At 39.4% G+C, this 23,652-nt stretch overlaps 1 protein-coding gene across 2 annotated transcripts in view; it reads left to right on the plus strand.

The window, feature by feature from the left end:
* The window catches only part of ACSL1 (acyl-CoA synthetase long chain family member 1), an 86,413-nt gene extending 72,691 nt beyond the window's left edge, over positions 1-13,722 (plus strand). For both annotated transcript variants that reach the window (XM_075860188.1, XM_075860187.1), the window contains exons 16-21: positions 621-709; positions 805-921; positions 4,120-4,263; positions 4,342-4,443; positions 10,719-10,790; positions 12,595-13,722. In XM_075860188.1, coding sequence (XP_075716303.1) covers positions 621-709; positions 805-921; positions 4,120-4,263; positions 4,342-4,443; positions 10,719-10,790; positions 12,595-12,735 — 665 coding nt within the window. In that variant the 3' untranslated portion in view covers positions 12,736-13,722. The remainder of the gene's footprint in view (positions 1-620; positions 710-804; positions 922-4,119; positions 4,264-4,341; positions 4,444-10,718; positions 10,791-12,594) is intronic.
* Positions 13,723-23,652: the final 9,930 nt, after the last annotated feature.

Raw genomic sequence — 23,652 nt, forward strand, 5'->3', positions numbered from 1 at the left:
TTCCCGCGAGCAGTAAAACTGCCTCACGGGAAAAAGAAGCGACATGCCCTATCTTCGGGCGCTTCCGCCTCTGACCTCCCATTGACTTCAATGGGAGGCAGGAGAAAGCGTACTTCTCGCTGTTTTATGCCCGCGGCGCTCAATGGCCGCGGGCGAAAAACGGAGCGAAAATCGGCGTGTCCGGTGAGAGGAATATCTGCCTCAAAGTTCCAAACTGAATTTTGAGGCAGATATTCCTCCCCAAAAATACTCCGTGTGAACATAGCCTAATGCGGTCATTGGTGTATATGCAGTTTGAAAATATGCAGGCTACTTCCTTAAGAAATGTTATCTGCAATTTCCTGATGTACTAGTAATATCTCGCTTGCTGGAGGAGTTTGCTTAGGACAGTCTACAAAGCCGTGGTCTATATTTAGACAAGATCTCACCGCAACCACAGAATTTGATTTCCCCTTTTGACTGCCCTTCTCTCTCTATATTCCGCTAGAGAAAATATATAAACTGCAGCTAAGGCCGGTACCTAATACATAGCCTGTATTTGATGCGATCACCGCTCTGTATACAATGCTATTGCAAAATGGGCAAGGGGGATGTAATTGATGAATTTGTCTCCATGCCAGGTCACGTTGGCCCACCCATGCCCTGCAATTATATAAAGTTGGTGGATGTGGAGGAAATGAACTATTTTGCAGCAAAGGGAGAGGGTGAGGTAAGTCCAGTTCTACCATTTTTATCAGGAGTCTTCAAAGTATCAACAATCTGTGTTTGCTTTTAATTTTTAACATTGATGTTTTATTTGAATAGGTTTGTGTGAGAGGGTCAAATGTTTTTCAAGGGTACTTAAGGGATGATGAAAAAACTGCTGAAGCTTTGGACCAGGACGGCTGGCTGCATACTGGAGATGTTGGGAAATGGTTGCCTGTAAGTAAAATGCACATACTTGTTGCATTCTGTTACTTTTGTGCTTAAAGTGAAAATATTTAGTGTCCTAGAGAAAATGCCATGGTCACTAATATTTACAGTCACAACGTGCAAACAGAAAGTTGGGGGTGGTTGGGTGGGTGTTGTGCGTTTTAGTAAACCTCCCGATTATCTTTTCAATTCAGCCTCACTGGGAGGTAACAAAAAAATTATATTGTCACTTTTTAATACGTAGCTTAGGTTGTTCTTGTTGTGAACGCTTTAAGAATGTGGCATAAGAAGGAGGCTTGGGCCACTGATCGGAATTCATCCTCTATAGCCGGGGCCTCAAACTCGGTCCGGTAAATGGGCCACTCAAGGAAAAAATTTGATACAAAATTATTGTTAATCAATTAGTTATTTGAACTACTATAACAATACTCAATTACTATAAGGCTACATTCACAAGACTGTGAAAAAAAATGGCCATTAAAAACGGATCAACTGTCAGTGTTTCATGGCCGTCTTGCATCAGTGTGCCTCCAAATTTTCATCCATTTCCAGGCCGTTAGTCCATTTTTAATCGCCCTTTCGCATCCATTTTTCATGGCCGTTAAAAAACAAACAAAAAAACTGATGCATTTCATTTTGTCAGGCTTTATTCTGTCCCAGCCCCCTGAAAATACCCAAAGGAAGGTCACATGTTCACCTAGACACTTTACAGCCCCCCCCCCTGTAGATGACGCCACACAGCCCCCCCGTAGATGACGCCACACAGCCCCCCACACTCACCGATTCAGCGCCGTCTTCACGTGTGGTCTCTTGTCTTCACGTGTGGTCTCTTGTCTTCACGGATCTGCGAAGGCGGTGCGATGATGTCATTGCATCGCCTTCGCAGAACCTGTGAAGACTAGAGACCACACGTGGAGAAGACGGCGCTGCATCGGTGTGTGTAGGGCATTTGGGGTCATTGTGCCACCGATAGCCAGCAAAGGAAGCAATAGATCCCTTGCCTCTTGAATCCCCATGACACAGATCCGTTAACAGTTGTTACGTGTATTGATGGCCGTCAAAACCAGATCCATTGACTTTAATGGGGGCTGTCTGCCAGTGAAAACGGCCAAAAATAGGATATGTCCTATTTTTTGGTAAATAAATCTGCCTGGAAAAGACTTCTTAACCCCTTCCTGCCGCAGCCATTTTTCAGATTTTAATTTTAGTTTTTTTCCTCCCTACCTTCCAAAAGCCGTAACTTTTTTTATTTTTCCGTCTATATAGTCCTATGAGGCCTTGATTTTTGCGGGACGAGTTTTAGTTTTTCATTTATTGTGCCATATAATGTACTAGGAAACGGGGGAAAAATTATTTGTGGGGTAGAAAATGAAAAAAACAGCGATTCCTCCATTGTTTTTTGCGCTTCGTTTTTACGGAATCCACTGTGCAATGAAAACAACAAGTTAACTTTATTCTGCGGGTCAATACAATTATGGCGATACCGTGTGTGTGTGTGTTCGTTTTTTCTAGATTTTACTACTTTTACAAGTAAAAACCGAAGTGTAAAAAAAAATCTTATTTTGTGTTGGCAATTTTTTTATTTTATTTTTTTTTCTTTTTCCGTCGATTAAGTGGTGTGAGGGCTTATTTTTTGCGGGATAAGCTGTAGTTTTTGATACAGTTTTGGGGTACATGCAACGTTTTGATCACTTTTTTTATTTCATGAAATAATTATATTGTAATAGTTCCGATTTTTACAGATGTGGCGATACCAATTGTTTTTGTGTTTTTACTATGGGAATAGGGTTTTTTTTGAACTTTGCTTTTTTTTTTTTTACATAAAAAAAAAACCCACTTTATCTTACTAATTTGTACTTTTTTTATTTTTTTATTTTTTTATTAGTCCCCCTAGGGGACTTCAACTAGCAATCGTTAGATCGCTAGCACTATATACTGCAATACCAATGTATTGCAGTATACTGTGATTTTGACAGGCTTTTATTAAGCCCTGCCGGATTAATAACCTGATGTAACCTGTCATTTAAAACGAGATTACGCTTGCCTTGCTGTAAATCTCACACAGACGCTACAGAAGTGTCAGGATTCTGAATAGACCTCTCGTCCTGGCTGGAGGTAATGTATATTCATTGTCAGGACACTTGAGTAACGTTAGTGTGTGTGTATGTGGCTGCACATTGATGTAATAAGATCACTATATGCTGTGTAAATGAATGGGGAGAAGTGTATGACACTGATTGGTCAGCGTCATACACTCCCCTGTAGTACGCCCACTTGGTCAAAAAGTAAAACACGCCCAGTTGTCCATTAAGAAAGTCATTAGCATAAAGCTAAAATAGGTGATGCCGTCAAAAATGATCGTTTTTCTAAATAAACACTGCTGTAATCTACATTACAGCGCCGATCACATGTACAATATAGGCCACTTATAATGTGGTGACAGAGCCTCTTTAAATGTTTTTTTGCTGGGGGAGTAAAAACTAGACCAACGGTAATCGACCATTCACAGGGGTGGCATTCTTTACGGAAGGAAGCCGCCCCTAAGGGTAGGCCAGCAATTTTAAGTCACAGATAACTCCTTCCTTGGTAAACTCAATGGTCCCCTTTCATTTGACTGGGTAGCCATGTGGCATTTCCTCTGATTCTCAGTTGATTTCTGGGGGTTAGCGAATCTGGAAAAATGCAACTCATTTCATCACCAGGGCGGCTTCGTACAAAGGGGTGGTCCAGATGGGACAGCCCCTTTTTAATTTTACCTTATGTATGAATTGTTAATGCTAGTTTTTGTCAAGTCTACTTATGCTGTATATTATAGTTTTTAATGTATGTTTATACAGATGCCCTACTATTACCAACAAAGCGTACATATTACATGTTAATCCCAGAAGATAATCTGATTGAACACCTGCGGATAAGAATAGGTCAAAACCATTAGCTGCTTTAGTTTTCCTGTGTGAATGCTCAACCAACATGATGTTGTAATTTACTATTTATAAAGCTCCAAGTGGGCCAAAGAGTTTGGTTATGTCTCAAACTATTTGACCATTATAAAATTACTATTTTTGAAAAACCGTTGAAATTATTTAAAATGTATATAACATTTGTAACCGTATTATCTCCCTAAAACCTAAACATAAAAACTTGTATATTTAGAGTGGATATAGTCCTAGTCTAACATAATCTTGCCATTTTTATTTCCTTCACTAGAATGGTACATTAAAGATAATAGACAGGAAAAAGCATATATTTAAATTAGCCCAGGGTGAATATATTGCACCGGAGAAGATTGAGAACATCTATGCAAGGAGTGAAGCAGTGGTGCAGGTCTTTGTTTATGGAGAGAGTCTACAGGTAACTAGTACTACCTTTATAAGCATGATGGGTTGTGGGGTGGAAACTGCATACATTTTTATGTTCTTCTCTCGTCAGGCCTTCCTCGTCGGCATTGCGATTCCAGATCCTGAGAATGTACTCAACTGGGCAAAAAAGAAGAAATTTGATTGTACCTATGAGGACCTATGCAAGAATAAGGTAGGTTTTGTCCCTCTTTCTTTAAGAGGTTGTATAAGATTAGGTAAAGTGTGTGTGTGTGTGTGTGTGTGTGTAAAAAAAAATAGTGACACTAGTCCATGGCACGTGTGGCATTGCAGCTCATCCCCATTCACTTAAATGGGACATAACGTCAATCCCTGCCAGCTACTGCTCATAGACGAGTGAGATTACTTCTGGTAAAAAAAAAAAAAATAAGCTTTTTTTTTTTCTCTTTTAAAGTTCTCCTGGTGTCTCCTGTTAATTTGGGCAGCTTGTCTGTATGCACAAGATGCATTGAATATGATTAAGAATAGATGAGTGGGAAAAATGACATCTTAAATTTTTTTCTGCGGGTCTTTACGATTAGAGCGAAACCAAATTTTTATATAGATTTTTGTTTTACTACTTTTGCACATTAAAACACTTAAAATGTATTTTTCTATTTTTTTTTTAAATTTTATTTTAGACGCCACCTTTTTTTTTTTTTCTCTTACCGACAACAGCTGTGTGAGTGCTTGTTTTTCGCAGGACAAGTTGTATTATTAAATGGTGCCATTTTGGGGTACATAAAACTTATTAATGTTTATCTTTTTCTTTGTTTTTGGTTTTTTTTAAACCCCCCCCCCCCCCTTAAAAAAAAAACGCAATTCCACCATAGTTTTTTGCATTTTAAATTTACACTATTCGCCATGCGGCATAAATGTACCCGTTTATTTTGAGATGGTACGATTATGGCGATACCAAATATGTGTATCTATATATTTATTTTTTTGCTTTGTTTTAGTACTTTTGAACAATAAATTGCACATTTTATGAGGGAGGAATCGATCACCGTATTCCAGTAGCTGTAGGAGGGCTTGGTTGTTTGTGGGACGAGTCATACATCTCATTTACTGATGGCACGGCCTAATAAGCATATAGCCTGAGAGGCCCCATCCCTCTGTAGTCACTTAGATGTCAGTTTGAAACAACGGCCGTCACGCGGACCTATACAATCCAATGTGGCCGTTCAGCCGGCCCTTGTTTCAACGGACCGCGTGAAGGGTCTGTGAGAAAATAGGACAAGTCCTACTTTTTTGTGCTTCACACTTCCCTCCATACACTATAGTCTATGGGGGATGCGTGATATCTCGTCCCGCAGTGCAGAGCACGGATGCACCTCGGACAGCCGTTTTTCACGTCCGAGATGCGCAATGCCAGTGTAATTCTAGCCTATGTGTTCACTTTCCCTTCAGTGCCACCACAGGGGAATTTTAGCATTACACTGTTCACATTCAGGTCCATAGATTGTTTGTGTAATGCAAGGCAGGTACTCCTAAGCGAGAGACGCTCTCTCTGTAACGGCTCTGTACTCTGGCCAAGAGATAAGGATACTGAACAGGGGATCCCCCCCCCCCCCCTTAATTTAAAATTCTCTAATATGGTATTTGAAGATGTGTTTTCTAAGCCGGACGACACCTTTTAAGTGGCTTTTAACCCCTTAACGCTCCATGACCTACTATTAGGTCATGCTAACTGTAGCGTTCGCGCTCAGTGACCTAATAGTAGGTCATGGAGTAAACACGGCGCCGTTCGCGCGGGGCGCGTTCATGAGCTGTGATAGCTGCTGTTTCCGACAGCAGACTATCACTGCTCAATGTGCCGGGACCGATCGCGGAGCTCCCCCGCCGATTAACCCCTCAGAAGCCGCGTTCAATAGCGATCGCGGCTTCTTAGGGGTTAATCCGCCATCGCCGGCCTGCTACACGATAGCAGCCGGCGATGGTGACTATGGCAACCGGACACCAAACAATGGCGTCCGGCTATGCCATAGACGGAAGCCTAGTGGGTCCTGACAACGTCAGGACCCATTATGCTTGCTGTCAGTGAGTAGCTGACAGCTCTAATACACTGCACTACGCATGTAGTGCAGTGTATTAGAATAGCGATCAGGGCCTCCTGCCCTCAAGTCCCCTAGTGGGACAAAGTAATAAAGTTAAAAAAAAGTTAAAAAAAGATGTGTAAAAATAAGAAAATAAAAGTTTTAAAAGTAATAAAAGTAAAAGTCCCACTTTTTCCCTTATCAGTCATTTATAATTAATTTAAATATATAAACAAACAAATAAACTATACATAATTGGTATCGCCGCGTCCGTAACGGCCTGAACTACAAAATTATTTTGTTATTTATCCCGCACGGTGAACGCCGTAAAAAAATATATTAATAAACCGTACCACAATCACAATTGTTTGGTCACTTCACCTCCCAAAAAATGGAATAAAAAGAGATCAAAAAGTCGCATGTACCTAAAAATGGTACTGATCGAAACTACAGTTCGTTACGCAAAAAATAAGTCCTCGCACGGCTTTATTGATTGAAAAATAAAAACGTTCTGGCTCTTAGAATAAGGTAACACAAAAAGTGAATGATTGTTTACAAAACGTATTTTATTGTGCAAACGCCATAAGACATCAAAAAAACCTATAAACATCTGGTATCGCCGTAATCGTATCGCCCCGCAGAATAAAGTGAATGTGTCATTTATAGCGCACGGTGAACGCTGTAAAAAAAAAAGTATACAAAAACAATAGTAGAATTGCTGTTTATTAGTCACCACGCCACCTAAAAATGGAATAAAAACTGATCAAAAAGCCGCATGCACCCCAAGAAAACTACAATGGATTCCTCAAGGGGTCTAGTTTCAAAATTGGGGTAACTTTTGGGGGGTTTCCAATGTTTTGGCACCACAAGACATCTTCAAACCGGACATGGTGCCTAATAAAAAAGAGGGCTCAAAATCCGCTAGGTGCTCCTTTGCTTCGGAGGCCGGTGCTTCAGTCCATTACCGCCCGAGGGCAACATGTGGGATATTTCTCTAAACTGCAGAATCTGGGCAATACCTATTAAGTTGCGTTTCTCTGATAAATCATTTTGTGTTATTAAAAAAATGGTATAAAAAGAGTAAATTTCACCTCTACTTTGCTCTAAATTTCTGTGAAACACCTAAAGGGTTCATAAACTTTCTAAATGCTGTTGTGAATACTTTGAGGGGTCTAGTTTCTAAAATGGGGTGTTTGATAGGGGTTTCTAATATATGGGCCCCTCAAAGCAACTTCAGAAATGAACTGGAACCTAAAAAAATAAATAAATGAGGCAATACTTCGCTTCTTACATTATACTGATAATGAGCCGTGCCCACCCCGAGATTACCCCAGTTTTGACCGTTTGTATAAACGGAGACCCCTATTAGACCGTTTCAGTGCCCGGTTTTCCCAAGCATACACCCCCGAGAAGTGTTTTTCTATTGATGAGTCCCTGGTACATTTTAAAGGGAGGGTTCAATTCCGCCAGTACCTGCCAGGTAAGAGGGCAAGGTATGGCGTGAAGATGTATAAGCTGTGCGAGAGTGCATCAGGGTATACCTACAGATTTAGGATATATGAAGGAAAGGCCACCCGCAAACCAGACTGCATCCTGGACTACAATAGGTACATGGGAGGGATGGATTTGTCAAATCAAGTCCTGAAGCCCTACAGCGCCATGCGGTGTGGTATAAGAAGCTGGCCGGGCACATCATACAGATGGCTTTGTACAATGCGTACGTGCTACGTCGATGTGCAGGCCAGAGGGGAACTTTCCTGGAATTTCAAGATCTAATCTTTAGGGACCAGGAAGGGGGGGCACCCAGTACTTCTGGAAGCGAGGCCACACGCATCGTACCAGGGCAACACTTTCCAGGAGAAGTTCCCCAAACCGGTGGAAAGGGAAAGAGTCAAAAGAGGTGCAGAGTCTGCTATAAGAGGGGGATAAGGAAGAACACAATATACCAATGTGACACGTGTCCCGAAAAACCAGGGCTCTGTATAAAAGATTGTTTTAAAATGTATCATACATCCCTTGATTTTTAATTTACCCTGATGCACTCCACAGCTTACCCCCCTCATCTTTCCCTTCTGAGCCCTGCCGTATGCCCAGGCAGCTGATAACAGCCACATGTAGGGTATTGCCGTACCCAGGAGAACCCACATTACAATTTAAGGGGTGTATATCTCCGGTGGCGCATGCTGGGCACAATATATTGGACACTGAAATGGCATATATATATAAAATTGCAAATCTCACACTGCACCATCTGCTGCGCATTATCTTTTACACAATACCTGTGGGGTCAAAATGCTCACTACACCTCTAGATGAATGTCTTAAGGGGTGTAGTTTTTAAAATGGGGTCACTTCTCGGGGGTTTCAACTGTACTGGTACCTCAGGGGCTTCTGCATACATGACTTAGCACCAGAAAAGCTCCAGTAGGCCAAATGGTGGTCCTTCCCTTCTAAGCCCTGCCGTGTGCCCAGGCAGCTGATAACAACCACATGTAGGGTATTGCCGTACCCAGGAGAACCCACATTACAATTTAAGGGGTGTATATCTCCGGTGGCGCATGCTGGGCACACTATATCGGACACTGACATGCCATATATATACATAAAATTGCAAATCTCACTCTGCACCATCTGCTGCGCATTATCTTTTACACAGTACCTGTGGGGTCAAAATGCTTACTACACCTCTAGATGAATGTCTTAAGGGGTGTAGTTTTTAAAATGGGGTCACTTCTCGGGGGTTTCAACTGTACTGGTACCTCAGGGGCTTCTGCATACATGACTTAGCACCAGAAAAGCTCCAGTAGGCCAAATGGTGGTCCTTTTCTTCTGAGCCCTCCCATGGGCCCAAACGGCAGTTTATCACCACAAATGGGGTATTGCCGCACTAAGGACAAATTGGGCAACAAAATGGGGTATGTTGTTCCCTGTGAAAATAAGAAATTTTGATCAAAAATGACATCTTATTGGAAAAAATATCATTTTTTTCATTTCACAGCCCAATTCAAATAGGTGCTGTGAAAAAACTGTGCGGTCAAAATGATAACAAAAACCATAAATGAATTCCTTGAGGGGTGTAATTTCCAAAATGGGGTCACTTCTGGTGGGTTTCCATTGTTTTGATACCTCAACACCTCTTCAAACCTGGCATGCTGCCTAAAATATATTCTAATAAAAAAGAGGCCTCAAAATGCACTAGGTGCTTCTTTGCTTCTAGGGCTTGTGTTTTAGTCCACGAGCGCACTAGAGGCACATGTGGGACATTTCTAAAAACTGCAGAATCTGGACAATACATATTTAGTAGTATTTCTCTGGTAAAACCTTCTCTGTTACTAAAAAAAAATTGAATAAAATTGAAATTCAGCAGAAAAAATGCAATTTGCAAATTTCATTTCCACTTTGCTTTAATTCCTGTGAAATGCCTGAAGGGTTAAAAAACTTTCTATATGCTGTTTTGAATACTTTGAGGGGTCTAGTTTTTAAAATGGGGTGTTTTATGGGGGTTTCTAATACATAGGCCCCTCATATCCACTTCAGAACTGAACTGGCACCTTCAAAAAAAGGCTTTTGAAATTTTCTTAAGAATTTGAGAAATTGCTGTTTATGTTCTAAGCCTTGTAACGTCCAAGAAAAATAAAATAATGTTCAAAAAACGATGCCAATCTAAAGTAGACATATGGGAAATGTGAACTAGTAACTATTTTGGGTGGTATAACCGTCTGTTTTTCAAGCAGATACATTTAAATTCTGAAAAATGCTATTTTTTGTAAATTTTCTCTAAATTTTGCAATTTTTCACAAATAAAGACTGAATATATCGACCAAATTTTACCACAAACATGAAGCCCAAAGTGTCACGAGAAAACAATCTCAGAATCGCTTGGATAGGTTTAAGCATTCCGACGTTATTACCACATAAAGTGAAATATGTCAGATTTGAAAAATGGGCTCTGAGCCTTAAGGCCCAAACTAGGCTGCGTCCTTAAGGGGTTAAACAAACATAAAACGCTTTTTACAGGTGTTGTCTGGTATTAAAATGTCTTTATTAAGGCATTCTGAGTAAGAGGGGTCCCTCGTCGAGGACTCACGATCAGCTGAGTGCAGAGAGGCTACAGTGTGCATCTCTCCTTTGGACGACCCAGAAGTTCATTACATTACATGTAGCACCATTTTTCCTGCTGCAGCGCTGGGATAGCCTTCTAAGAAAAAGTATGTCCAAAGTGGACATTCTTAATCGTGTGAATACTCCATACAGATATGAAGGGAAGGGATTTTTTAGGACTGAACAATTTACATGGATTTCAAGTTTAGATATTTAGTGCCCTTGAAATTCCTAAACCGTTTCCGGTAGTTGACCTCCGAACTTGTGCTTCTGCATTTGTGACTTTATGCACACTTTATTTAATCTGTTCACAGGACTTTAAAAACGTAGTTCTGGAAGATTTACTGAGACTGGGAAAAGAAGCTGGTTTGAAAACTTTTGAACAAGTAAGAGAATGGTTACCTTAATCAATTACTATGTTGGATTAACGTTTTTTTTTTTTTTTTTTTTTTGTCTCCTTTTACATGAACTGGTGCTTTTGGGAGTTAATTTTAAAAAATTCAACTGTCTAACACATATAGGGGCTTTGGTGATTTTTAAATCTCTGCATTTGGGCTCAAAATAAGAGGAAGACTCTCCATTATAAAGCCGAAAACTAAACCGTACCCTCCTCCCCACAAAATAAGCTTTGTTGGTAATAAATATCACAAGTCTATACAAAAAAGCATTTTATTACTCTTTGGAAAGTGCTTTTTTTTTTGGGGGGGGGGGGTGTACGATCTTGTGTTCCGCTTATAAGATTGGAATTCCAATGGGGAGGTTTCATCTTATTATAATGGCTCCAGAACTATGTATTTTGTTTTTGGTCTTTAGTTTATGAATGAAGATTATCTTTGATTATATGATGTAATAGAGGTTGAGTCTTCTTACATACAATGTCCACTTTTGTGTATTTAATTGTGGCATACTTTTTCGGTCATAGTTTATTTGCACCCCTCACTATGTTGATATAATTAGGTGGGGCCAACCAATTCTTTTGCATACTCTGTAAGACATTAAAAGAAAGTTTAAAGGTTTCCATAATGTTCTGTATTTTCTGATACTTAGCACTTTTCTAATATACTTGCTTTGCTTCAGCGCTGCAACTCCTATGTTCTGCAGCTTCTATGTACAATGGATACATAGGAGCTGCAGCACTGAAACAAAGCAAACATTTTAAGAAAAACAAGCTTACAACAACACCAAACTCAGTGCCTGCTACTTGAACTTCCCTTAGAAAATTCTGCAGACTAACAAACTGCCTGGTCCTGGTACAAGCATTGTGGACAAGTTCTGTTTACCTCTATCATTAATTTATAGCTTAAAGGCTGTGGAAAATTTAGATTTGATCAGAATTAAGGAGAGCGTGTCAGCCATACAGGAGCCACTGTCAGCCGAACAGTCAGTCCAGCTCAATAACTGTTTCGGCTGACATTGTATACATTGTTCATAGAAGCTGCAGAACAATGTCAGCCGAAACAGTTATTGAGTTGGACTGACTGTGTGATTAAGGCCTTAGGGTGAGACCGTGTCAGACATACAAAAACAAACGTGTTCTATGTCCATGTTACGGCCGTTAAAACAACGGCCGTCACACGGACCTATGTAATTCAATGGGGCCGTTCACACAACCGTTGGAACATGAAAAAATAGGACATGTCCTATTTTTTTGCGCTTCACGCATCCCTCCATAGACTCTAGTCTATGGGGGATGCGTGATAACGCGACCCGCAGCGTACAGCACGGATACACCTTGGACGTGAAAAACTGCAGTTTTTGATGTCAGAGGTCCGCAACGTTTGTGAGAATCCAGCCTAATACTGATCATTACATAGCCTTTACGATCGAAATGAATGTTCAAAGTAAACATAAATTGTCCACAATGCTTGTACCAGGACCAATCCAAAAACCCTGCGGACTAACAGGAGAGTTAGAGTAGCAGGCACGGAGTTTGGGATTGCTGTAAGCAGCTTGCTCAGTGCTCTGAAAAGGATGTGTAGTGACAATTCTGGAGGTAAGCCCTGTCAGTCATCTGTTCGGAGGACTTGCTGAGTAACTTGCAGCAGCCTTGAGCTCTGGTACTGCTTTTTTTAACTACCCCCTGTGATGAAATGTTGTGCAGATCTATCTGCCTGGAGTTGTGTGTGTTGTTTTTTTTTTTTTGTTTTGTTTTTTTACTACCCAGTTTCTTAAGTTTGGACTCTCTTGCAGGTAAAAGACATTGTTCTGCACCCAGAAATTTTTTCTATCGAAAATGGCCTGCTGACTCCCACTATGAAATCCAAGAGGCCCGAGCTAAGAAAATATTTCCAGGCCCAAATTGAAGAACTTTATGCTAATAACAAAGTATAAGTCAACCTTCAAAGTTCTCTATACCCAACCACCAAGAAAATAATGACTGGTCATAGGAATAACGAGGAAGACCTCTCTACGATGCCTTACAGGTCACCTGTATTGTCTTTTGTACTGTAACATAATATCTTCAATCTAGGCCTTATAATTGTGAAGTATTTGGACCTCCCTATTACGAATGTCATCCTCTGGAACTTTTTGTCTTAAATTAATTGGATTGGTCCCCCTGACTCCAACTTCTTTCTTGCCATATCATATCATTTTTCTAACATCTTGTATCTAAAACACAATTCACAGAAGGTTTTATTGTTCTAAGGTGTTATGGGATGTATAAAAGTCACATTAGGACTACTGTATTTTAAAGTGGTGGCCTGTAATATTTGACCACATTTTTGTTTTTCTAAACGAGACTTGGTTATGCACTGTGTATACAACACCTCTTAAATGATTTGCTTCCTCGTTCTGAAGGAGCATCTGTCAATGTTGTCCGAAAGCTGCTCGAGGCCTGGGATACACTTGTTTTTCTTCGGCTGCCGGTCCTATGGAAACTTAAAGTGCAATTATTGCTGATCTCAATGGAGGTGATATAATTTTACTTCATTAAGGGAGAGTCCACTTTTTGGGAGGGAGGGTAAAAGGGATATTGTCAGAACCACAAATTTTAAGGCTTTTTAGGTGTCCTTGTATAATATTTTTTTTTTTAAGAAATACAAGGCACAAGGGAGTTGTATATAACAAGCACAATGATGGTTTGCACTATGTAAAGATCTGTGATTTATGATGATGCACTGTATTCTAAGCTGAGATCATTTATAGCTGTGTAATGAAACCGAGTGAATTTTTATCTAAATGATGTGACTTGTTAAAACTGAATTTAAGTGTTTGCTTCACTGCTTTCGATCTTGTAAGAACCAAAATGTTCCTGTCCCAGTTTCCTTTTCAGTCCCTTCCAAAAATGAAGGAAACCAAAATAAATGATTATACAAAGTCGTATTTTTTTTTTTCCATTTTCATTATTTTCTTTACAGAACAAATAGCAAATTGATACTCATTAGCATTGGTTTTATTTTGAAGACCTCCATAAGACTCTGGTGACCTGGTTCTGTTCTGGCTTGTTTTAATTAGCCCTTTAAAAATGAAACTCTTGATGCCAGTGTGAAAAGAGCCTGATCTATTCCCGTTATAAAAAATTAGTAGGTTGACTGTCCGAGTTAAGCACGCATCTAATACGCTGCAATAAAGAAGTATTGCAGTGTATTTGATAAGCCATCAAGTGATTGCGTAGTCTAGTCCCCTGGTCGAATTTAAAGAGAGCCTTTCACCTGCCCATACATGTGCAGCATGTAATAGGCAAGGCTGCAGATGCCCTGGGGCGCTTTAAATTTTTTTCCTATCCTCCTTTATTTAGATATCCATGCCGTTCTATTGGGCACCCGATATGTAAATAACCCCCTGAACTGTCAAGGGGGCATGTAACATCGCTGTGGTGCTGTTCAATCCGCTACGGACAGTGTCACAGCAAGAGCTGGAGCGAGCTCGGAGCTATGCGAGCGCACCGTGGAGCTGTGCGAGCACACGCGCTCACTCCTCAGCCCTCTGCAGAGATCAGTCTTCTCATCCTTGTCTGCCGAGAGCTGAAGAGTGAGCGTGCGCCCGCCCGCATAGCTCCGATGCTGCTGCTTCCGAAGATACTCCCGTCGCCATGGAACAGAAGAATTCACATTCTTCTCATCTTCGGTTCTGTGGTGGCAGTGGAGCTGCGTGCACACTTGCTCTCTTGCTGAGACGCTGTCCTTAGCTGATTGGACAGTGTCAGTGATGTTACCGCACATTGACAGTTCAGGTGGTTATTTAAAAATTCCAGAGCAAAATATAACTTCACCGATTATCTAAATAATGGAAAAAGGTATACATTTTTATTTTTTATAGTGAGACTGGGTTTGGAAAGTTTTATATTGTGTCGTAAAACACAACTGTAAAAATGTGGTATTGCTGTAATCCTACTGACAAGCAGAATAAAGTTAACATGTAATTTATAGCGCATGGTATGTGCTGTAAAAACAAAAAAAAACTGGCAAAATTGCTGCCCCCCCCCTTTGTTAAAGTAAGTACATATATTGTACAACTTTAATTTATTTCTTTAACCGCTTCCCGACCGCCCACTGTATATTCACGTCGCCACTTGCTGGGCTCTGTGCAGTGCCGATGTGAATTCACGGTGGGTGATAACAGCGCGATCCGGGTGTCTCAGAGTAGCGCTGACACCTGGATCGCGCTGTTATCACCTGCCTCTGGTCCCGGAGATATGATCGGGACCTGATTAGTTCAAGTCCCGGTCATGTGATCGCAGGGAAAGTGTGTTGTAGCAACGAACTGGAAAGTTTGTTGCTACAACAAACTTTCCCGGGGACCGATTGCTGGTGCTGCAGTCGGTTATAAGGCAGAACCGGGGGCCATATAACAGCCCCCGGATCTGCCATGCACAGCAGCCTATGAGAACCAGCCGGATGCAGGTTCTCATAAGCTTTCTGTCAGTGTGACTCTCAGCGTCACACTGACAGTTTATAATACGTTACACTACCTAGGTAGTGTAATGTATTATAGCAGCGATCAGTGCTGCCAGGCTTCAAGTAAAAAGTAAAAAATAAAGTAATAAAGTTTTATAAAAGTGTAAAAACAAGTTATAAAAGTTACAAAAAAAAAAAAGAGTGCTTTTTTTTCCTATAAAGTCTTTTATTATAGGAAAAAAATGAAAATGTTAAAAGTACACATTTGGTATCACCGCGTTCGTAACAACCCAAACTATAAAACTATAATATTATTTTTCCCGCACGGTGAACACCGCAAAAAAAATAATTAAAAACCGTCAATCACTTTTTTTTGGTCATCAACCCTCCCAAAATATAGAATAAAAAGTCGCATGTACCCCAAAATAATACAAATAAAAACTACAACCCGTCCCGCAAAAAACAAGCCCTTACACCGCTTTTTTGACGGAAAAATATAAAATTATGACTCAGAATCTGGTGACACAAAAAATAAATAATTTTATCAAAGTGATTTTATTGCGCAATCGCCACAAAACATAAAAAACCTATATACATATGGTATCGCCGTAATCGTACCGACCCGCAGAATAAAGTAAAATGTCATTTATACCTCACGGTGAATACTGTAAAAAAAAAATACAAGAAACATTGTCAGAATTTATGTTTCTTTGTCACTTTGCTTCCAAAAAAATCTAATAAAAAGTGATTAAAAAAAAATCACATGTACCCTAAAATGGTACTAATGAAAAGTACAGATTGTCCCGCAACAAATAAGCCCTCACACAGCTCCGTTGGAGAAAAAATAAAAAAGTTCTGGCTCTCAGAATATGGCGGTGCAAAATGTGCAGAGTGTTCCAAAAGCGGATAAGATCGGGCGCCATTTATCAGTGCGACACCGGCCACATATCTGCGAATTATCATTTATGTACCCCATTATTATACCCTCTTATTATGCCCTGATGTTCTCCGCTCAGATTACATATACCCCCACATCATAAACTGAAATACCAGCAAAACCCCAAACAGAACAGTTACCAAGCAAAATCTGCGCTCCAAAAGTCAAATGGTGTTCCCTCCCTTCTGAGCCCCACAACGTGCCCAAACACCAGCTTACGTCCACATATATGACATTTTATATCCGAGAGAACCCGCTCAACATTGTATGAGGTATTTGTCTTCAGTGGCACAAACTGGGCACAATATATTGTGCATTAAAATGGCATATCAGTGGAAAATTTTAATTTTCACTTTGCACCATCCGCTGCGCATTAACGCCTTGGCGCACCACGACTTAATAGCATGTCGTGGTGCGAGGGGTTATTTATGGAGCGGGCTCATGCGCTGTGCACGCTCCATATTCTGCAGGTGTCCGCTGTGTATTACAGCTGACACCCGGGACTAACGGACCGGAACAGCGATCGTGCTGTTACAGGAGCCTGTAAAATGACATTATACTGCAATACATTAGTATTGCAGTGTATTGTACCAGCGACCTAATGATCGCTCGTTCCAGTCCCCTAAAGGGACTTTTGGGAGGTTTCCACTGTTTTGGTACCTCAGGGGCTTTGCATATGCGACATTACACCCGAAAACCATTCCAGCTAAATTTGAGCTCCAAAAGCCAAATATTGTTCCTTCCCTCCTGAGTCCTGCCATGGGTCCAAACAGCAGTTTATTACCACATATGGCGTATTGCTGTAATCAGGACAAATTTCTTTACAAATTTTGGGGTAATTTTTCTCCTTTTATTCATTGTAAAAATTAAACATTTCTGTTTTTTCTCAAAAAAGTAGATTTTCATTTTCACGGCCTAATTCCACTAAATTCAGCAAAAAAACTGGGGTCAAAATGCTAACTATACCCCTTAGAACAATTCCTTGAGGGATGTAGTCTTCAAAATGGGGTCAGTTTTGGGGGGGATTCCACCGTTTAGCTTACTCCAGGGCGTTGCAAACGCGACATGGAACTGAAAACCAATCCAGCAAAATCTGCGCTTCAAAATCCAAATGGCGCTCCTTCCCTTCTGAGCTCTGCCGTGGGTCCAAACAGCAGTTTAGTACCACATATGGGGTATTGGCGTAATCGGGAGAAGTAGCTTTACAAGTTCTGGGGTGCTTATTAATCTTTATTCCTTGCAAATATTTTTTTTTATATTTTTTCAGAAAAAAAGATTTTCACAGACAAACTCCCAATAAATATAGCAAAATTCCTGTGGGGTCAAGATGCTAACTATACCCCTAGATAAATTCCTTGAGGTGTGTAGTTTCCAAAACCGTCTCACTTTTGGGGGATTTCCACTGTTTTGGCACCACAAGACCTCTTCAAACCTGACATGGTGCCTAAAATATATTCTAAAAAAAAGGAGGCCCCAAAATCCACTAGGTGCTTCTGAGGCCGGTATTTCAGTCCATTATCACACTAGAGCCACATGTGGGATATTTCTAAAAACTGCAGAATCTGGGCAATAAATATTGAGTTGCATTTCTCGGGTAAAACCTTCTGTGTTACAGAACTTTTTTTTATTACAAATGAATTTCAGCAAAAAAAATAACATTTGTAAATGTCACCTCTACTTTGCTTTAATTCCTGTGAAGCACCTAATGGGTTAAGAAACTTTCTGAATGCTATTTTGAATACTTTGAGGGGTTCAGTTTTTAATATGGGTTGATTTATGGGGTCTATCTAGTACATAAGGCCCTCAAAGCCACTTCAGAACTGAACTGGTCCCTGTAAAAATAGCCTTTTGAAATTTTCTTGAAAATGTGAGAAATTGCTGCTAAAGTTCTAAACGTTGTAACGTCCTAGAAAAATAAAATAATGTTCAAAAAAACTATGCAAATATAAAGTAGACATATGGAATATATAAAATTTTTTTTTTTTTTTTTTTTTAACCCTAGTAATAATCCTTTCTGTGAATTCATAAAGTTGTACAAACGTTACATAGATGATGTGGTTATCATTTGGGAAGGAACAACAGAGAATTTATTAACTTTCATAGATTATATTAATAACAATAAATGTAATCTGACCTTTACTTCAGAGTATGATAAAAATAGTTAGCTTTCTGGATTTGGAAATTTTTATAGAAAACAATGTACTATACACCAAAAATTATTTCAAACCTACTGACTGTAATAGTTATATTGAATGTTCAAGTTGCCATTTTAAACCTTGGCTTCGGAATATCCCAAAAGGGCAGTTTAAAAGGATAAAGAAAAACTGTACAAAAATAGAGGACTTTGATGTACAGTCACAAGTTATTAAATCTCGTTTGATAGAAAGGAATTATGAGGAACAGAGGGTGTCGTCAGCATTGAAGGAGGTTAGAGAAGAAATCGCAGTCCATTCTGGCGATAACATCAAAAAAATTGATAATTTTCATACAAAGAGAATTGATGATAATGATAAAACATTAAGGGTTCCGTTCATTACCACATATTCCACAAGTTCTTCATTGATACGAAATATTATTAGAAAAAATTGGCATATTGTAAGGAACGATCCTGTTATAGGATCTAGGTTGCCCAAAAATCCTAGTATTGTACATCGTAGGGCACCTAATATAAAGGATAAAATTACTCATAGTTTTATAAAAGCTCCTACAAAACCAATTATTGCGACAAAAGGATTTTTTTCCTGTAACAAGTGTAAAGCTTGTAAAGAAGTGGGGTATAATAAAAGAAAGGGGAATGTTACCTTTTTCATGGATGCCGAAAATAAAAGAAAATATGAGATCAAACATTTTACAACGTGTAATACTAAAGGGGTTATATACTTATTGCAGTGTCCCTGTGGGCAGTTATATGTAGGACGTACAGCCCGCAAATTGAAAACTCGAATAGCAGAACACTGTAATAACATCAGAAAAGGCAAGATGGACCATAGTGTATCAGCACACTATTGTAAATTCCACCATAAAGATCCCAAGGACACTAAATTCTTTGCTATTGAGACAATTGATAATCATTGGAGGGGGGAGGATTTTATTAAAAAAATGAGCAAGCAAGAAAGTTTTTGGATCTATCAATTAAAAACGCTTCAGCCCTTAGGACTCAATTCAGACTTCGAATTGAAGTGTTTTTTATAAAAATGTTTTTTTGGTTTTTTTTTGTTTTGTTTATACAAGTATTTATTAATATTGGTGAGATACCATCTGATAGATATTCTGGTCCATATTTGTAGTTCCATGTTATGAAAACAATTATGCCAAAAAATGCCCTATGTATAGTATTAGTAAGAGACTTGTTCACACATAGCATTATGACCAAGGGATCTTGTCTCAGCAGAACTTAATTGTTCTGATTAGCTGCAGCTCACTGAAGCTCTGGAAGCTTTAGAGATTGGCCACAGTTCAGACTAAGTGGAAAATTAGAGACAGAAAAAATATAAAACAACTGATAAAATATAAATAAAAATCAATATAATGGATATGGGATGATATGTGGAATCTAACCAACTATAAAGGTGGCAAATAGGCTTGTTTAGCATAATATATTATATATATTTTTTTACTTTTTAAAGAGATTAGGCATTTATATAAAAATAATAAAAGTGTATATATATGTATACGATTATGATGGTAAGATCAGATTATCTCTATATATTGCAGAGATCATTGTGGGTGTATATGTTTGTTTTTTTTAACCATTTTTTATGTATGTAAATTTATGTAAATTTAAATGATATGCGGCTATATAAACCTGTTAATTAGACACGTCACACATGCCCCAGAGGAAGCCGGAAGGGCGAAACCCAGGGTCGGGCGAGAGTGTTTGGCGTGCCGCCTAGAAATTTTAAAGATTTTTACTTACCTTGATGCTTTTATTTCTTGTTACTTCTGTGAGTATGGATTAAACTTGGCGTGGAGCAATCTTTTTCAGAGGGTGTTGCACTATGTGTCTTCCTTTTTCCATCTATTAGAGACATAAGATCCTTTTCCTACCAGGAGTTCTTTGAATGTGGAGGGAGACGATAAGGAGCTTGGTGGAACTACAAGGATAAGAATTACCATCCACACCCTCATTGGATTGCGGACTGTCCACTGCATTTTTCTGGGAGAGAGTGTCTATACTGAATGATATTGGACTGTTACCAGTGCCGTCTGAGCGGTAAACTTCACTGTACTTTATATATGCTATTTAGGGTATTTGTTGGATCATACCCAATTTAGTTTTGCCTGCTCCAGTCTGAGAGAGATTTTGTGGGTATTTGAGCCAAGAGAAACCACCATTATATTTATATAAAATAGTAACTATTTAGTGTGGTATTACTATCTGTTCTACAAGCAGATACATTTAAAATGAGAAATCATAATTTTTGCAAATTTTCTCTAAATTTTTGTGTTTTTCACAAATAAGCAATGAATTTATTGACCAAATTTTTCCACTAACATAAAGTACAATATGTCACGAGAAAACAATCTCAGAATCGCTTGGATAGGCAAAAGCATTCCGGAGTTATTACCACATAAAGAGACACATGTCAGATTTGAGAAAATGGGGCTGGTCATGAAGGTCAAAATGAGCTCGGTCTTGAAAGGGTTAAACAAAAGAAAAGTTGACTTGAATCTAATAGGAATCCCAAAATATGCAGTGACTATACTGCACGGTGCAGTTTCAGGGGAAAGTGTAAAGAAAAAAAACTCCAGAAGCATTACAAGCACTCTGAAATAAAGAATGGTCTGTTTATTTAATTAAATTATTGAATAGTTTTATATTGAAAAAGGAGAATACTTTTCCAAACATTATAAAAACACTGATCAATTACAGAGCACCACCTAGCCAGGTTTATAACAGGATAGAAATAAACTCAATTCCCATTAACCCCTTAAGGATGCAGTCTTGTTTTGGCCTTAAAGAGGCTCTGTCACCAGATTCTCAAATCCCGATCGCCTATTGCGTTTACCTCGTAATCTCGCGAGATTACGAGTGGCTTGCTGCAATCTCACAGAAAAGATTCAGAAGTGTCAGGATTCTGAGTACACATGACGTCCAGGCTGGATTTCATGTGTATTCATTATCAGGACACTTGTGTATCTGGCTGCACATCGTTCTAGTAAGAACGCTGTGCTGCTTGTAAATGAATGGAGAGGAGTGTATGACGCTGACTGGTCACGGATTGGTCAGCGTCATACACATAAACACGCCCAGTTAAAAACACAATACACGCCCAGTGGACATAATGAAAAAAAAACGCCCAGTTGGACATTTCAAAGCTCATCTGCATATATATATATAATAGCTCATAACTTGGCCAAAAATGAACGTGTTTTTAAAAAAAAAAAACCACGTTACTGTTATCTACATTGCAGCGCCGATCGCATGCAATAGGAGATAGGGGTTTGAGAATCTGGTGACAGAGCCTCTTTAAGGCTCAAGAGCCCATTTTTCAAATCTGACATATTTCACTTTATGTGGTAATAACGTCTGAATGCTTAAACCTATCCAAGCGATTCTGAGATTGTTTTCTCGTTACACATTGGACTTCATGTTCGTGGTAAAATTTGGTCGATATATTCAGTGTTTATTGGTGAAAAATTGCAAAATTTAGAGAAAATTTTGAAAAAATAGAATTTTTCAGAATTTAAATGCATCTGCTTGTAAAACAGACGGTGATACCACCCAAAAGAGTTACTAGTTCACATTTCCCATATGTCTACTTTAGATTGGCATCGTTTTTTGAGCATTCTTTTATTTTTCTTGGACGTTACAAGGCTTAGAACATAAACAGCAATCTCTCATATTTTTAAGAAAATTTCAAAAGCCTTTTGTTTAAGGTACTTGTCCAGTGGCTTTGAGGGGCCTATGTTTTAGAAACCCTGATAAAACACCATTTTGAAAACTAGATCCCTCAAAGTATTAAACTTTCTAAATGCTGTTTTGAACCCTTCAGGCATTTCACAAAAATGAAAGCAAAGTGGAGGTGACATTTGCAAATTTCATTTTTCTTGCTGAATTTCAATTTTTTTTGTTTTTTTTTCTGTAACACAGAAGGTTTTACCAGAGAAACACTACTAAATATGTATTGTCCAGATTCTGCAGTTTTTAGAAATGTCCCACATGTGGCTCTAGTGCGCTCGTGGACTAAAACACAAGCCCCAGAAGCAAAGCAGCACCTAGTGCATTTTGAGGCCTCTCTTTTATTAGAATATATTTTAGGCAGCATGCCAGGTTTGAAGAGGTGTTGAGGTGCCAAAACACTAGGAATCCCCCAACAGTGACCCCATTTTGGAAACTACACCCCTCAAGGAATTCATTTATGGTTGTTGTTACCATTTTGACCGCACAGTTTTTTCACAGCACCCATTTGAATTGGGCTGTGAAATTAAAAAAATGATTTTTATTTTTTTTTCCAATAAGATGTTATTTGTGATCAAAATTTCTTATTTTCACAGGGAACAAAATACCCCATTTTGTTGCCCAATTTGTCCTTCGTGCAGCAATACCCCATTTGTGGTGATATACTGCCGTTTGGGCCCATGGGAGGGCTCAGAAGGAAAAGAGCGCAATGTGTTTGTTGGAGTCCAGATTTTGCTGGATTGGTTTTCGGGTGCCATGTCGCATTTGCAGAGCCCCAGAGGTATCGAAGCAATGGAAACTACACCCCTCAAGGAATTCATTTATGGGTTTTGTGACCATTTTGACCCCATAGTTTTTTCACAGTACTTATTTGAATTGGGCTGGGAATTAAGACAAAATTAATTTTTTCCAATAATACGTAGTTTTGGCTGAAAATTTCTTATTTTCACAAGAAATAAAATACCCCATTCTGTTGCGCAATTTGTCCAGAGTGCAGCAATACCCCATTTGTGGTGATAAACGGCCGTTTGGGCCCATGGGAGGGCTCAGAATGAAAGGACCACCATTTGGCCTACTGGGGATTTTCTAGTGCGAAGTCATGTATGCAGAAGCCCCTGAGGTACCAGTACAGTTGAAAGCCGCAAGAAGTGACCCCGTTTTAAAAACTACACCCTTGAGGCATTCATCTAGAGGTGTAGTGAGCATTTTGACCGGAGACATACACCCCATAAACTGTAATGTTGGTTCTCACGGGTACGGCAATACCCTCAATGTGGCTGTTATAAGCTGCCTGGGCACACAAGGGAAAGATGAGGGGGGATAAGCTGTGCGGAGTGCATCAGGGTAAGTAAAATTGGGGTAAATTATAAACCAAGGGATGTATGATACATTTTAAAACACGCTTTCATACAAAGCTCTGGTTTTTCGGGACACGCGTCACATTGATATATTGTGTCCTCCCTTATCCCCCTCTTATAGCAGACACTGCACCTCTTTTGACTTTTTCCCTTCTTGCCAGTTTGGGGAACTTCTCCTGGGAAGTGTTGCCCTTGTACGATGCGTGTGGCCTC

The sequence above is a fragment of the Rhinoderma darwinii genome, chromosome 1 (assembly GCF_050947455.1).
Source record: "Rhinoderma darwinii isolate aRhiDar2 chromosome 1, aRhiDar2.hap1, whole genome shotgun sequence".
In the NCBI taxonomy this organism is placed as follows: Eukaryota; Metazoa; Chordata; class Amphibia; order Anura; family Rhinodermatidae; genus Rhinoderma; species Rhinoderma darwinii.